The sequence below is a fragment of the Parus major genome, chromosome 14, assembly GCF_001522545.3.
Source record: "Parus major isolate Abel chromosome 14, Parus_major1.1, whole genome shotgun sequence".
NCBI classification, from domain to species: Eukaryota; Metazoa; Chordata; class Aves; order Passeriformes; family Paridae; genus Parus; species Parus major.
The window spans coordinates 10,563,114-10,580,483 of record NC_031783.1 but is presented as its reverse complement, the minus strand read 5'-3'; the positions used below and the strand labels follow the sequence as shown (position 1 = coordinate 10,580,483).

Genomic DNA, 17,370 nt, shown 5'->3' with positions numbered 1-17,370 from the left:
CAGAATACTAAATTGGCTCCTTCGCAATTCCAGGTCATTAAAAAACAAATCCTTTGTGGTAACTGAAGACTACCAGTAACCAAGAAATCCAGGTGAAAGAAGCAGGCAGACACAGGCAAGACAATGAGGAAAACCATCCACGGAATGGAGATTGTCTTGGAAAGGCAGAGTCTTATTTATACAGAGTCAGTTTTTTAAGTTTTTGGAATGTAGTCACTCAAGTGACTATTTGGAGTTTTTCCCTTTGGAGTTCAATTTTTCATGTAGTTGAGGTTTAGCTTTTAGAAACACTATAAAAAGCTGCAAAGTTAAAAGAGGAGAAAAAAAGGAAGCAGGAAGTAGAAAGCCCTCTCAAAGATTCCCTCAATAGCACAAGCACTGCGAAGTAACAATTTTGCTCAATCTTGAAAGTTCAAATCATGTAAGGAATAAAAAATTATAAATGAAAGCACATATCTGAAAATATGTATGAAAATTTGTATGACCAAATACTTCAAAGGCAGAGCCACGCAGATCTGATGTCAGATTAGGAGACTTACAGTCAGTGCTGGCTGGCCAAATAATTTTATAACTTAAGATACTAGAGCATTTTAGTTTTGTAATTGTTTGATTCCCATAACAGCACTGAAAATCAGTAGATTATTATATATCAGAATCTGACAAGCACATGAAATTTCAGCTGATACAGAAAAAGGTATGTCATATAAGGTGGTCTATCTAGAATTCAGTTACTGGCAAGTTCACCAAGGTAAGACCGGTGTTTAAATAACACTATATAGAAATGAAACACAAAGTAACTTACTAGATGCATGTTTCTGGCTCCTGTCCCTGGTGTAGATCCTGGAGGATGGCACATGGGAAGCTGAGTAGGCAGTGAGGACCTCCTTCCTCTCTGACAGCATGCTGCAGTCACTACACGTGTAGCCGTTCAGCGTGGGCTGCAGCTCTGCTGCTGCTATGCCCCCGTTCCCCTGCAGCAGCGTGGTGTCACTGCCTGGAAACACAGAGCACAACACCCAGCACACCCATGTCAGCACTGCCAGCACCGTGCCTGTCACACAGAAACCATGGGAGGAAAAGCAAAGTGAACCTACCTTTGGGGTCACCTTCTTCATCAAGGCCTGCAAACAAAACAAAACAAAACAAAACAAAAAAAAAGAAAAAAGAAAAAAAGAAATTGGTCTCAAATATAAGAAAGACCCAAATTGAATTGCAATATCTGACATAAACTCAAGTTAGAAGTCCCACTAATTTTAAGACTTCAAAGAAAAGTCTCTTTATGGTTAACATTTTACATATTTTGCAGCCCATCAGAGAAACATCTATACAGACCTTATTGTAGTAGGGTTATAGTTGTGAAAATCATCCCACCACAGATGGGGCAAAGTCACATGAATGCCAACTGCACCTTGGCTTAGTTCCCATGAGATGTTAAAGCAGCTAATTACAAGCTTACAATGTTTCTGCTGCTTGGTAACTACTTTGATGCTACTGTATTTAAAATTCTGTTTTAAGAGCCAGGTTATCTAAAATTTAGAATGGGTTCTACCAAGATTGTCACAATTCTTCCCATTAGGACTCTGGGAAGGTCACAAGTATTCTAACTGGAAACAAAGTCTGGATTGGGAGATACAACAAACTGCTGATCTAGTTCTACACAATACTTCACATAGACAATACTTTATTTAGACAACTCTCACATTTTCTCTTCATTGCAGAAAGAAGGCTCCAGAAAAACATGTTTTTATATAGTTAAAAAGCCAAACCAACCAGCCACACACAAAAACGCTTCTGGGAAATCCTGAAATGCCACTAATTGGAAACTTCCACATTAAGTTATGTTAAGAAGAAACACATTTCTGCCTATAAACAAGAAAATGCTTTTCCTCTGGCTTTTCAAAAGCAAGTTACATGTTTACCACTCTAAGTACAGAACTCAATGTACATTTTGAAGAAAGCAATGATAGGAGATAAATATGGCATTGCATCACACAAGTGTTTATGTTTGCTGACATTAACTTAACTGTGCAACATCTTGACCTTCACCATGCCAGTAAATTAAACTTATGCACTGGACCATGTGGGCATCTTAGCAAGTAGACCCCTACAGCAGAAGTGCAAGTGCACACATCTTTGGGAATAGGATGGACAACAGGTGGGGCAAAGATCATGAATTTATACACACCAAACCAAATAGTTTGCACAGTCTGATACAAGCAAATAGCAATTATTGCCTACCCCAGAAATGATCAACTTCTGTCTGTTCCCGAATCAGAGACTCATCCAATAAAGTGGATATCATTGATGTATCACTGGCATGGCTATTGAAACTGCTCTGGCTAAAAATAGATGAGCTGGACAAATTTTTCCTTGGCACATGTCTTCCACTGCCAGACTGTTTGCTCATACTTCTGCGTTGCTTTACCACCCTAGGAAACAAAGGCAAGTAAGACATAGCACTAAAGACACAAATTTCTGTTACTCTCTCACTTTATTAATAAAATGAATAAACAGTCATTTCAACACTGACTCAACTAAACAGAATAAACAAGGTTTAAAAGGAAGTCCTCACCTTCAAGCACCTATAATTTTAGAAAGATTTTTGTAAAAAATTGTCTTTGCAAACCACATACTGAACATAAATTTCAGAGTATGGCAGTAAGCACCAAGAACAAAAAATAAGACCTGTAGGTAACCTTTTTGCATTATTGTGTTTAAACAGTAAGACTCAGGATTTACTTGTGATGACTAAAGATGCTTACTTAGACTGATCCCTGAAGGACATGTTTCCAGCATAAGAGCTGTCATGAAGGGAATCACTCTGTCCATCATCTGGTTTACTGTATCCTCCAGCAGCCAACCGTAAACTACGCCGTGACATTCTGGGTGAATCAAACACTGGATCTATTTTGTTCTCTGTCTCAAAATCCAAAGCAGATGAAGAATAACTCGAACTGCAGTAAAATAAGAACAGCAAAATTACTGGGAGAATTTTCAGCCTGGTAACAAACATATTCTTCAAGCTAGTCCAAGCTTCCATTAAATGCAGCTTATTCAGGGTTATGATACAATCACCACAAGATATACCAAATAACCCAAATAATATAGATATGTGTAGATATTCAAGGTTCTGCTAAGCAATTCATATTATGTGTTCTACAACTGAAAACAAATCACAAAAAGAAACAACCACCAGGGAAACCACGTGTGAAGTTTAGCCAGAGCAAGCACTCATTCTTTTGGGACCAATCTGACAGTGGAAGCCAGTTTGTTCACCACCAGTTTCTTCTTTGAGAGTGGACACAGTTTCTTCATCATGCCTAGCAACAAATTAAAAATGACACACTACAAGTTGCAAGGCAAAGATTAATTTTCAATCTAAGTTTATTTTTGTTGATTTTCTGTTTCCCAAGTCCTTGTTTTGAGAATTGAAGATCCATATGCCACATTACTCTGAATTTCCATCTCTCAACAAGTAGGAACTTCCTCCTTTTAAGATACTTAAAGACTTCCCTACTTCATCTATTTCAGTTTAACTACAATTAGTTTTCTTTTAAAAAGTGGTTTAAAAACATTTCTTAATTTAATGCAAACCATTAGAAATATTTCATTCCAAACTAACAAAAAATGTTTAGAGACTTCAATCTGTTTTTCTCCACAGAGGCAAGTTTACACATAGATCACCTCCACACCGTTACCCCAGGAACTCCACATTTCCACACGTGATTCCCTCAGAATTTCCATGAAAACTTAGTGAAGACAAAGCAGCAATACAAGGCAAACACAAACATATTAACCCGAGGAGTCTGTAAGAAATACATTTACGAAAGCAGTTGTTTAGCCTAAAGCGAATTCTCAAACTAATAACCAAAGGAAATGTTCAGTTATGTGTGCAGAGGCTGCTGGCACAGGGCACTGCACAGCAGGTCAGGTTCTAGAACTGCTCAGCCCTGTGACCCACAGAATCCAAATGCTAAGTGCTCCAGGCCAGCTTTCATAAGGACTCTGTCCCTTCTTGGGCCACAGGGATATACAGAGATGTATCAGCACTCCAGTACTCCTGGGGTTTTGCTTGGTTTTTTAAAAGAAGAGATAAGCAAAGAATTTTTTATGACACCAGCTCCTTCTCCCCAAAGAAAAACACACAAATAAATTAGATCTGAATGAGTAGATTCTACTGTGCAACCTATATTTGAAATGAAAGCTTTCCCTTTAATAAATACATACAAATAGTTACTATAAAATAAATGTATTTGTATAAAAATGATTTAACGGAAATAGTTTTCTCACACAATCATTAAAGATCTCAGAACATCACAAAGTAACAATATGTTATTTATTGTATTGCTTTGGCATGCAATTAAGTTAACACCAGAAGGCCTTGAAGCTACACTTACAGTAAAGATGTAATTCTGACAAGGTGGTGCTTTTGAAATCAGTGTCTTCACTGGTCCTCAACACAAAGTTAAGTATGTAAAATGGGGCTGTCAGAGCATGTCAAGTCCATTTCTTTTGGCTAAAAAACTAACGCAGACAACACACTGCCAGAAAACATCTCATGGCTGCAGCACCAGCTGGGCATTCAGCCCGTAAGACCAGAGCAGAATCTGTCCAAAGTAGCTGCTTCTATTGCCCAAAGGAGCACAGATTGGATGGCAGGGCTTTGGTTCTGTGTGCTGGATTCTCACTGGTCTGCCCTGATAATGCTGGCACGTGCAGTGCAACCCTGTGCAAGGCAGGAGCCCCAGCACAACTTAACAAACCCAGCATATATTAATAAATACATTAGGCTTGTTTATCCTTGCTTTCATTTGGCTCAAAGAGGGAGAAGAAAGATACGTTTTCTTGTGTACTTAACCAATTGTAGACTAAAGAGTTTAATTTTTACATTTTCAAAAAATGCTAAGTATAGATGACTCATACTCTGACAGATATGAAGCGAGAATATGGGTTAAATGTGGCTCCTCCTGCTGTTATTCTGAAAGGGTCAGAGCCACAACAGTTTTCTATTGAGTCCCTCCCTAAACAGTTGTTTCAGAACTCCGTTTTGCTATTTACATTTGCCACTATGCATTTGCTTTTCCTCATCTTCACCCCACGTTTCTTACAGATACTCAATTCACGAGAACACAAAGTACAAGCTGACAGCTGTGACCAGCCTCAATTTGTTTCTGTTTATGAACACTTGCTGTTACCAAGTATCTCAATGAGCATTTATATCAATGTGGGTTGAATAAATAGCTTGAAGTTGGGCTCCACTATCTGAAAAAAAACCCAACAAATCATCATGGACTCTCTTCCTCCTAAACAAAATGGGCTTGTCTCTCACTTACACAGGGTAATAATTCTCTTCACATTATCTGTCCTCAGGCAGCAAGACAGTAACTAGAAGTCCCCTAACTTGCCATCTTACTTTCCATGGTTTGGAATGCAGCCTTTTTACTTCTACAGAAAAGACTACAGTAAATTAAAAACCCACTGCCTTTCCTTTCAAGGGCCAGAAATGAACCTGCACACTGATGTCCTCCTAAGCAATATATACAGCTAACCAAGAAACACCTTAAGGTGGGATACAATTAGCCTACACTCATGGATAATCTCTTCTAACAGTGACGACTCTGGCTCCTTCCATCAGCAAACAGCTCCCATGGCTGCTGGCAGAGCTGGTGACAGAATCTAGTCTTACATTTCCAGCTTCTTGATACCTCCTTCACATGAGCTTCTGAGAATAACAATGTCCTAGACTTCAGTGGGTTATTTTTCAAATAAGTGGAATGAGAATGAGGTCTGACAATTTTAGCATGCTATAGCTTGTCTGAAAGACCTTAAGTGTCATTTATTTATAAATACTCCTTGGAATGAAACGGGCAGTGATATTCTTGACTATTCAGAGGAATAGGCACATCCAATGCACCTAGACAGCTACAACTAAGACATCTTCACAGACAGACAGACATACAGTCAATACAAAAACACTCACAGGCTTTCTAACCAGGAAGCATTACATTAAGTGACCAAGGACACTACCTTGAATTGTTTAGTTATTTCTTCATTGAGCCCCAGAACATACTTAAGAACCTCAAAGGATTTTATTAAATTACTGTGTAGAAAATTACATCCCAACTGAATGCTCTGACACAGAAAAACAAAATTCAACCAAATTCTTATTGATTTAACTCATATTTCAGAAGAAGTGTTAAAGGCACCCAAACTGACAACACAATTCAAAATATGATGGTGACTAAAAAGAAAGATCAGTCGTAAGAGTGGGTTGTAAATTACATGTTGACAGGTGGGTGAGATTCACAAGTTTGACTTGCATTTGGAGGAGGATAAAGATTATTTAGGTATATCAGTTAAATGTTTTTCTGATTTGGGCTGGAGGAGTAGAAGCACAAAGCAGAAGCACTACAGCTATGAACACACAGCGATTCCAGTGGGTATTAATATAAGTTCTATTAATAAGTCATAGCCAACTCTATTAATAGCTTTGTGGTATCAAACTTCACTTTACTGCTTTCTGCAGGGCTACATCCCAAGTCAATTTCTTTAAAGAAAAGATTCTGTAAAGATTGAATTGTCAAAGGCAGAATAAATCAGATTAGAATATAAGCAAAACAGAGTTGAGGGGTAAGAAGGAACAAATTTCAACATGAAAATATTTCTGATTAGCAACTCGCCCCTTCCTCAGTCTTCAAATATTGTTTGACCCAGAGTAGGAAGAGCGACAATAATAGATGTCATTCTGCACATATGCAGAAAGCAGAGGCACAGCAAGAACCTGCACAAAAGATTAGTTTACTCTCTTACACTCTGAAAGCAGTGTCATGACAGTGTAGCAAGCAGGGTTTTTTGCCCCATTATTTTAACATTAGGGGTTTCACACAATTTTAAAGGAAGAGCTTGCCAATCCTTCTTTTCCACATAAGAAAGAATTACAATGAATTAATTTCAACCTAGTTTAACTATACTGGCATTCAATAAAGCAGCTATTAAACTTCATCGTACCCAGCTCTATCCATTTCTAAATACCTATGCCCAATAGTCTAACACAGTGAAATGGCAAGCTAGAAAGTTTTAGGACATATAATCCCTTCACAACTTCTCAGTTTTGCAAAACAGTCTTCATTTATGTAGCAAGACAAATACTCAGTTGTCCCCTAAATAAACCCCACCAATGTCATAATGAAATATCCTCCAGACGTCCAATAGGATAAATCATTCTCCATTTTCCTTTCTACTTGCCCACTGTTTCACTGGATGAGAATTTTGGACAATACCACAGGAGTTTAACCTGTCAGGAGTTACAATATTTCAGCCAATCTCTAAGGTACATTTGCAACACAAAGGTAACTTTTGTGGGTAAACCCACTCAGTAATACAGAAGTGAAACTGCTGCTGGATACAAGGCACACAGATCACCTTTCATTGCCCAGCAAGCTTTTTCTTGAAACTGGAAAACCCATTTGTATTTAACTGATAATTTACCAATAGTTTTTCATAAAATTCAGGAAAAATTGCAATTCAGTTGAGGCAACATAAAACATGTCACATTTTGCAACACTACTGACATTAGGCTATAGCTTAAAAAAAAAAAAAAAAAAAAAGCCATGATCCCCAACAGAAAATGGAAACCTACAGTTTTGGAGCACACAAAAGGAAGGGTATTAACTCAGTAATCTCTTAATGCTACAGTTTTGCAAACTTCTGCTTTATTGGCAAGTAGCCAAGTATTCTCGTAATTCTCCTATCTCTATACTGGATTTTAATAACAACACATAATAATGACAGGGAATAGAAAAGCAAATCTCATACTGGATCCTAACGAACAATCATATTTTAAACTTAATTAGCAAAAACATTAACTCAGGTTCGCTGATACATTTTGAAGAAAGTATATATCTCAACAACAGGAAAAGCTCAATAGATCAAAACAGCAACAATCCGCTATATTAGTACTAAAAAACTCAAAACAGGCATCACAACTCTTGTTCTGCATACATAATACAAAAGCTACCAAACACTAGTTAGTTTTTTGAAAACAGAAGTGATTTAAGAGAAACAAAGATACAAGTGAAAAACAAGATCATTAGAAGACATACACAAGAAAAAGACACAAGGAAAAGCAGGATTCATTAGAACACAGATTTTACATTCACCCAACAGGTAGCTTTGGTAAAAGAAGTAATTGGTATGTTACTTCCAGCCAAGTCCCATACTAGCAGCAATGAGTGTGCAAAAATCAGCATTTAAAAGTAAAAGTGGTCCCAAGCCACAAAAGAAAGCACACACCAAAGTTACAAGACACAAAATATCGAAGAATTTTGAGGGCATATTTATAGAAATCCAACAGCATTTGTAACTAGGCGGACACAAGTTACTCATAGCAACTAATAAACATTGAGTCATTATCTTAGTCATTGTCCTGTTAGTTCAACATCTTCTCTCCTTCAGTTAGGACACAGCACTTGTTTTCAAGCCAAACTAGAAAAAGCCCACTTCTTCAAAGAAGTCAGCTACTTACCATGAAAGGATTAGCAACATTCAGAGAACAGACAGTTTGTCTACAAGAAGAAAAGGGTTCTCACCTGAGTGCATATGTATAGCCAGTGTTCTCTGGCAGACATTGGGGAGGGGTGTACGTGTGTAGACGTGAAAAGTCCATGTTGACAGTTTCAAATCATACTGTAAAAGGTGAAAATAGAGTCATGCAATGACTTAAAATTACATAAAGTCAATCTAGGAGCCCTTGCACTGTTCAGCCTGTGTTATTAAGCGTTGAAATAAAAGAGCAGTTACCAGAAACATGGAGCTCTCAGTAGTGGAGTAGTATTGCTGCTAGTGTCAGATATTCCTCATCATTACTACAGGAAGCTCAGGGTATTTCTGACTGTGACCTTCTTTATGACACTATTTTCAGCTATTTCCAAGTTCTCTGGAACATGACAGTTACGAGCCAAACTCTTATCACAACCAAATTACAACACTTCCACAGGAACTACGTTATGCTGGTATCCCCTAAAGAAGCTAAGTATAGAAATCTAAGGAACTATGCAGCCATGCTTCAGAGATCTCTTCAAAACCTGTTTTGCTTTGAGTGCCCTCTGAGCAAAGCACAGGCTGCTCTGTGCACCAAGGATAATGCAGATGAAACTTGAGAACATTTTTCCATATAGTCAAATCATTTTGCTCTAGCACTTTTGAATACCATCCACTAAGCAGCGAGTTTCATTTCACATAATTTATTTCTGTCATTAAAACCACTGAATACACACCCTAGCAAAAGAGCCAACTGCAAAGTGACTCATAGGGCAGAATTAGGCACATTTTCCAGAGTGCCATCCACTTCCAAAACAACAAACTCACAGCCAAAACTACCAAATCAAAGCCACCCAAGCAACATTTGTGAAACTTTCCATGGGGCCTCTGAAAGGTATTATAGCTTTCAGAAGAAAATAAAAACTGATGTCCTATCAACAAACTCACAGAGCTGCATGGGTGACTACTTGTGGTACAATTTGACTTTCAATTTCAAAGTATCTGCAAAAAACCTTCAGTCCTTCTCGGTTTTATTTGCCAAACAAAATTTTTAATTTTGTAGACAAGATTCTTGGATGATTGCTTATTTGTAGTTAACAAATAGGGATTTAGCTATTCTGGATTTGCACAGTTAGCAAGGCAGAATCCTGGCTACTTTCAGATTATCTATGGCTCCTTTTTCAACAGCAGTAAAAGATATTCCACATATCTGTGATGACATACCTAAACCAGGATAAAAATATCCCCAGCTAATTTTCATAATCATAACATCAACAAGCATCTCATTTTGGAGATGCACTTTCCTATGCTGAAATAAGAGTTCTCATTTTGTATAGCTATACATGCATAAGAAATAGAGACAAAAAGCAGGTACAAGCAAAAACAGCTCAAAAGAAGTCTGTACACGTAACATTAAAATGCTCTTAGTCAGTCCACCTGTAGCCTCCAAATCCTGAGGTCAGTAAGGCAGGAAGATATTTCCACTACTACTGAAGACTTAAAAAATTTAAAACTTCCGGGCCTAAGCATCCTAGCTTCCTGAATCCAAGCACCTCCCATGCAAAGTGGGGTTAATGAAAAATAAGGTCTCTTGCTATTTACTTTTTTTTTTTTTTGTATTACAGAGAACACATTTCCATTAAGTGAGCCTCTACATTCACTTTATTTGCCCCAGAGCCATAATGCTTTCACTAACTTGTATATAAATCTGTTGTTTGTTTACAGGAAGCTTAAATCAGTAGTGCGGAAGCATTAGCAAAGCAGTCTCATTCTCCTGCTAGAATGAGCAGCAAATTCTGCTGGAATATGTAACAACTGCTGCCTTACTTTATCAACAAACAAGAGCTCAATTTAGCACATAGGAAATGGGGACCAGAGAGCAATGGCTCCCCAGGAATGAAAGTGGAAATACAGTGAATTTCAAGACAAGGGATGCTGATAACATTAGAGAGCACTTGTATTAAAGAATAGCAAAGCAGGTTTCTCAGACACATGCCTATTAAAATGGAAAACTATAATTAAGGTTGATCTGTTTGAATTGGTTCGTCCCAATAAAGATTTTTAACCCCCAAGGTAGAAAAACCTTTTTTAGTTTCCACTGGAGTTGATGTTTGTGCTTAGCATGCATCATTTCATCATAAAACCTATTTTTTAACTGACAACTCAGTAGCTAGTCCTTCTGACACCCAGCATATTTTCCCACACAGAAAGCTCAGCTACGCCAGTGAGCTTTGAGTAGCTCCCCAGCTCCTCCCTGTCTCCACTGCCCATATGGGCAGGGCAACGGCCGAGTTTGAAAAATAACATATTGGCTCAGTTTCTTCCCTGTTCTTTTCCCCTTCACCACCAGTTATCTCTTCACTTGTTTTCTAAATAAATCAAATGATACAACATAAACAATATTTCTTATTTGATAAGGTTTTAATTGTATCATTAAGTTATTATAGATAAAATATGTGCTTGACAAAGGCAGTACTAACTGCAAAGCCTCAAAGGTACTTAGGCGTGGGTCTATTAATAGCTGGGTTTCATAGCACCGAGCTCTCCAGTGAAGATATCAGGTTTGCCATCTAAACACCACACTTAGAAATCACTCTTAGAAGATTTAGGAGCTTGGTTTGATTCACTGCTTGTCTGATGCTCTAAAATTAATTCTGACTCAAGAGGAGAAACCTCTATTCACTTTTTCAAAGCAACAAAACAGACTTAACTGACTTAAACAGAATTTGAAAATCATCTTCAGAGATGACCACAACTTGCAAAAATGGGCATACAGAATTTACTATAAAACTGGATTTTTTTTTAAGCCTGACTTTAGTTCAACAGCTTAATCTTGGTTATCCACCTCTTCAAAACAAATGATCAACCCAATTTATTTAGAAATATTCTACATCCTTATTACAAAACAGACACAGGGTAGGCGGAGGACATTGACTCACTCTAATTTTTTCACTCATGTTTAACAGCACTCCACCTTTCATGCATTATCATTCTTCTTGCTTATGAAACTTTCATACACAACTGGAACAGAAAGAGACATGATAATAAAATATTTTGAAAATTTTAAATCACAAAACTTGGTAGAGAACCTGAGAGGTAGGCACTGTACTTAGTTCCACAGTGAACACTTCTGGATGCCCAACACCTTTCTGCTTTAGGTACCATAGATCTGTCTGGATTCAGACAGTTTTATGTAGACTTTTAGTCTCAGCTTTGTTGCAAGATTACGAGGGCCAAACCCCAAAATAGCCTTTTTCCCTTTTGTAGAAGCCTGTAAACATCTATTTCTAATACTAAGGAGTGTATGGTGCAAGAAGCAAGCATGTAGTTGTATAAAACCCTCAAGTAATAAGAATACTTTGATAAGACAGCCCACAGTCAATTAAAGGGAAGCACACAGTTGCATCAGAATGCAATAGGACACTATGTGGGGCCTCAGCTTACAAGCCAGCTTCCATGTTCCTGCAGAGGAGACAGCTGGATCATCTGCCTTTTTTTGGGAAGCAGACACAACAGTCATCCTAAGCATTATCTCTCCCTTGCAATTAAACTGAATCTGTATTACAATAAATCAGCACAGCAGAAGGGCAGAAGACAGATTGTGACTCTGTCAGAACACAAGGAAGCTCAGGAACTCCTGTAATCAGTGCAGCAGAATTTACCTTCACACAAGGCCCTTGGATGTCTCCAAAGGACTCTGAAGCTTCTGAGTGACATGAGGCTGCACCACTAGCTCAAAAGCCTGTCCGACAGTCACTTTCACAATCAGCCAGCCTCAACAAAATCCTAGCACCATGGCAGCAAGCTTCCTGGCTTCCAGGGAAGATGATGAGTGGCCTTTATACAAAGAAGCATCACAAGGCAGGAAGGGCAGCACCAAACACTGACCATGCACTACAAACACCTCAGGGACAGACACAAACCCTCAGGGCTTTTGGGGTACACAGACTTTTACAAATATACTGTCCAGGCAGTTCCTCATGAAAACCTTTCGTAACAGAGATGGTAAATTGCCATTTCACAAAAGGGACCCTGGCAGAATAGAAATATTCACCAAAGTCTGTTAGAGAATGAGACAATTCCCAAGACAGCATGCCTTAATTTTTTATGTTACAAGGGATAAAAAAATGATACAATAAAGTCTTAGATATTGGTAATACTACTTCAAAAAGAGCCTTTAGTAGCCTCAAATTTTAAAGCCAAGAAAGTTTGAGTCACTATAACTTAACACGTTTAATGTCACAAATGCTAAACAGATCTAGGCAAACTATCAATAACAATGAAACTAGAACATGCAAACTCCATCAGTTCCTGAGAGCAAGCCATTTTTTATTTGTAATTTCAATTTTTATTTTCTTCTATTATTCAGAATAACCAATAAAATCACTATTTTTTGGTTAAACAAAACAAATTCCTAAGTAAATATACTCCACAAAGGATGTTTCACCATAGCAAGTTAAGTACTGGTTTAAACAGGCTGAAGAGCAAAGAGCTCCAAGCTAAATCAACATTTTATTAAAACTCACATTCATAAGACATTATTATTCTTTTAAAAGAGCAACACAAAAGCAAACAAACAAAAAAATCACAAGTACTAAAATTGGTATTTTACACTAGATGTTATCATCGAGCATTATGGCACAGATCCCCAAAACACAGGCGTCAAACTACAGCACTAACAACACAACCCAGGATCATCACAAAGCATCAACACCGCACATTCACATTCTGTACCTCTCCAAACGCTTTTTAAAGGGGGTGCTGACAAAACCCAGCCACACATTCAGCCGCGGTGAAGCAAGCAGCGTGCCCGTTCATTGTTTACACACAGGGCCCCGCTGCCAGCGCACCATCCCAGAGCCCGGGCCGCTCGGGCCCTCTCGCACACGCCGCGCCGGGGCCTGGCCGGGCCCCACAGCCCGAGCTCGGCTCTCCGCCATCCGCCGCGGCCCGGGCTCAGGGCGCGCTCCGCGGCCGGCACATGCCGTGCCATCGAGCCCAAAATGGCTCCCGGCCCCAACAAAGCCCGCAGCGCCCGCCGGCCCGGCCCCCGCGCTCCCGTCACTCGCCGAGTTTGAATTCACTGGAGGCGGCGGCCCGGCCGACCCCACCGCCTTAACCCCTGCGGCTCCGACGGCGCCTCTCCGCCCCCCAGCACACAACAAAAGACGTGTTTTACCTCGCCCGTCACGCTCCTGAAACGCTTCACCCGCCCGATAGAACACCCCCAGAATTAGCGATCAAATTAAACCCCGACATCTTACTCTTTATAAGCGACACCTGAATGCCTGAACGTCCACACCTTATAATTACCAAATTACCAGCCAGACAAGCACCACAGATTTAAGGATATCTATACACCACCACATTTACTAATAGATCAATGTAAAAAGCCTGTTAAGCCTGTCAATAAAACCCTCTCCGTCCAGCTCACTCTGGACAAAAACACCCGCAACTCACTTCCACAACCCTGGTATGAAAATCAGCAACTAGTAATTCACCCCTATATGTAAAACCAAGAATTAGACATTGGGCAATCCAACAGAAGCATTAATCGGGAATAGTCAGCTGCAAAGCACTGAAACAGAAACATTAAAAAAAATTAGCAAATATTTAACTTCCTTTTTGCATAACGTTAAACTGAAAAGCAGATGGTAGAATGGGGGGGCCCTGCAAATACTGCAGAAACCCGGAATTTGCTGGCTAATATTTTTCTTCTCTATAGCATATTATAAACAATGTATTTTCAAAATGTATTTTATTTTAACGTAGTATAATGGTAAATAAGGCAATGTAAAATAAGGAACGTAAAATAAGACAAACCAAACACTTCTTCCCAGCAAATATACAACTTACTGGAACTGTCAGGAAACAGGAGCTGTCTCCAGTGTTTCTGACACTTCTACCCCTGTGGTCACTGAAGAGCAGCCAAATGTGACCACAGCATGAGGAACTCAGCACTATCACCTCAAAAGGAGCACAGCGCTAAAATAGCACATTTTGCTGTAAAAACACGGGCAGACACTCACTTGTCGAGTGATGCCAAACTCCTCTACAGTAAACTCGCCTGTTAAACAACACTTTCCCCACAGAGGCAGCTGCCCTGAGGTGACAGCCGGGGGCCAGCGAGGGCAGGTTTGTCTACCTGTGCTACCCAGAGCAGAGCAGAGCACAGCACCCATCACAGCACGTTACCTTTGCACCAAGGCTCGGCAGCTGCGGGGAGCGCCGGCACCACCGCGCACTCGGCAGCTCTTTCACAACCAGCGCGGAAAGCTGCAGGTTATAGTTTCTGCTGACAAGGAAAGCCTCCAGGTGCCAGGCCCAAAGGGACCCGGGCAGCTGAGGTTTCTCTCTCCTCCCAGCGAACAGCGCCGACCGGCAGAACTCCGGGCTAACCAGGGTTCAGCGCCTGCCTGCCCCACGACTCCAGCCCGCAGCGCCTCACGCTCCGCTGCTCGAACCGGGGACGCCGATTCCCCGCTCGGGGGAGGCCGCAGAGCCGAGACACCGCGCCCCGGGGGTTCCCCCGCGGGCGGGCGGCCGCCACACGCGGCCCCGGCCCGGCGGGAAGCGGCGGCGGGCGGGCCGGGGCGGGCGGGGGACGGATGAGCGCGGGCGGGGGACGGTTGGCAACGGCCGGGGCGGGCTGAACCCCGCCACCTCCAGCCCCGCGCTCCGGGGGCGGGCGGGGGAGCAGCTGTCCGGCCCTGCGCGACGGGGAGAGCCGCGGCGGAGGTTACCTGGTGCCGGTGCAGCGAGGAAGAGGCAGAGCCGGCGGTAGCGGCAGCGGCGGCTGAGATTGCCCGGGCCCCGCCCGCTTTGCCGAGGCCGCCGGGAGCCCCCGCCCCGCCCGCGCGGCGCGTGCCGGCAGCGCCCCCTCAGTGCCCGCCCCGCGCGGCCCCTCACACCGGGCACGGGGCTCCCGCTCCGCCTCCTCGGGCCCGCCGGGGGCAGCCCGGCCGCCCCCTGCCTCGCCTTCCCCCTCCGCAAAATGGAGCTGTGGGAGTCTCTGGAGCGAGCAGTGGAGAGGCGAGGAGAGTTAACTCAGATTTTCACTCCGGCCTCTATTGCTTGACTCACTGACTTTCCCTCCCAGTGTTTCCTCTGTTTCCTTCCTACCCGGCCTTTCTGGGATTTCCCTTCCCTTTGATTCGCCGTCCTTCGCTAAGACTTTGGCTCTGGCACGGCACACCCGGTCGATTCGGCTCCGTGTGGTGCCCAACAGAACCTCACCAGTGCCAGCATCGGGCCACAGAAACCTCCGGACAGCCACACGGAAAAGAAATCACACAATTGTTTGGCTTGGAACTGACCTTTAGGACTATCTAGTTCCAACTCCCCTGCAATGAACAGGCACACCTCCCACTACAGCAGGTTCCTCCAAGCCCTGTCCAACCTGTCCTTGAACACTTCCAGGAATGGGACTGGTTCTTGGCAGAGAAGATACAAGCCCCATTGTTAAACACTCGGGGAACGTATGCAAATCCATTCAATGTGGAGCCTATGCCTGAGTGACGTTTTTTTAAGCCTTCAGTCTCCCCAAGTCCACAGTTCTCTCGAGGGCCAAGCTGTAGGCAGGGATGGTACAATGTCAGTGAACACAATAGGGAATTTGTCACTTGGGAAAGGCTAATCAGGCCATAAATTGTTATTTACTTGTGTGTGCAAGAGAAATTACTCAGCTTGCTGTGAAAGACTGGCTTATAAATATGTAATTATCAAATAATCCAAATGTTTGGATACAAAATGAGAGAAGGCAGCTAATCCTTAAGAAACAGAAAATGCAAGATAAACACATTCACTTAAGGTATTAGCTGATATTGATGTAGCACTGATTTTGGGCAATTCCTATTTCTTTTAGAAGTGTTTTATTCCAGCTACATGACAGTTTTAAGATGCTGCAGCCAAAGTTGAACTGACCCCAGTGACACTTGGAAGCCAGTGTCTGGTTTGGTCAGATGTGCAGCACCGCACCAGTCTCCTCCTCCCTGCATATGGCTGAGTATTTTGCAGAATCAATTTTCTGGCCACTCCTCTTTCTGTACTTAGTCCACACCTGTTTTCCTATCTTAAGAGTAGATAATATTTAAAGGCTTAAGATACTCAGGGCAAAATCACCTCTTAGTTTAAATCTTGAAAAATTCCTTGGTGGTGTAAGGCCAGGCCCTCTCAGGGATGTTTCCCACCCTGTTCCCCTGGAGCCCAGGCAGGGCAGGCAGCACTCAGCTCTGGCAGGACAAGGCATGCCATTCTCCCAGGGTGCTACTCCAGCTTCCCGGGCTGCTCTGACTTGTCCTGAGCAGTTGTTTTTGCATCACAACCAGGCCAAGAGGCTGGATGATGCTGAAGTTCAGTTTTCCCTACACTCCTCAGCTATGAGAGATAATAGAGCTGTTTTTAAGTTTCCAGGATTAAATGGGAACTTGGTCAGATGTCCTGGTTTTGTTAAAACAAGCTGGTATGTACAGGGAGTTAATTCTTCCACATTTCAGAAGAAACTGCTTTGAGGAAAATAAAAATTCCCTCAAGGTTTCTCAGCATCTAACAAATTCTGTATGTAAAGTGGGCTGATGATTTTATTGGCTAAGTTGAAGTGTATAGAGAAAAATGGCCAGTAAGAATACAAATTGACCATATTAAAAATGTTCAATTTTGAACATTGTAGAGGGCAGTTAAGTATTTAGAGAAAAAAAATAAAAAGCTTTCTTAACTGACAACAGGTACGGGGAAAGTGCAATACAAGGCCAAACTAATCCAAGGACTAAATTTCTCTAGTTCCCTTCCCTTCCCTTCCCTTCCCTTCCCTTCCCTTCCCTTCCCTTCCCTTCC

General features: G+C 41.6%; 1 protein-coding gene across 9 annotated transcripts in view; it reads right to left on the bottom strand.

Moving 5' to 3' along the window:
- SUN1 (Sad1 and UNC84 domain containing 1) overlaps window positions 1-17,370 on the bottom strand; it is a 33,577-nt gene that overhangs the window by 14,244 nt on the left and 1,963 nt on the right. For 6 of the 9 annotated variants that reach the window (XR_004499419.1, XM_015642928.2, XM_015642933.2 and 3 more), the window contains exons 2-6: window positions 8,589-8,685; window positions 2,763-2,954; window positions 2,239-2,429; window positions 1,095-1,121; window positions 803-994 (exon numbers count right to left, since the gene is read on the bottom strand). Coding sequence is in view for 8 of the 9 variants with exons in the window: in XM_015642928.2 (XP_015498414.1) it covers window positions 803-994; window positions 1,095-1,121; window positions 2,239-2,429; window positions 2,763-2,954; window positions 8,589-8,665 (679 nt within the window). In the remaining variant the exon portion in view is untranslated. Of the gene's footprint in view, window positions 1-802; window positions 995-1,094; window positions 1,122-2,238; window positions 2,430-2,762; window positions 2,955-8,588; window positions 8,686-13,272; window positions 13,369-15,281; window positions 15,360-17,370 lie in introns of those variants that run through there. The other 3 variants (XM_015642929.3, XM_015642930.3, XM_033517851.1) reach the window with 3 other exon arrangements.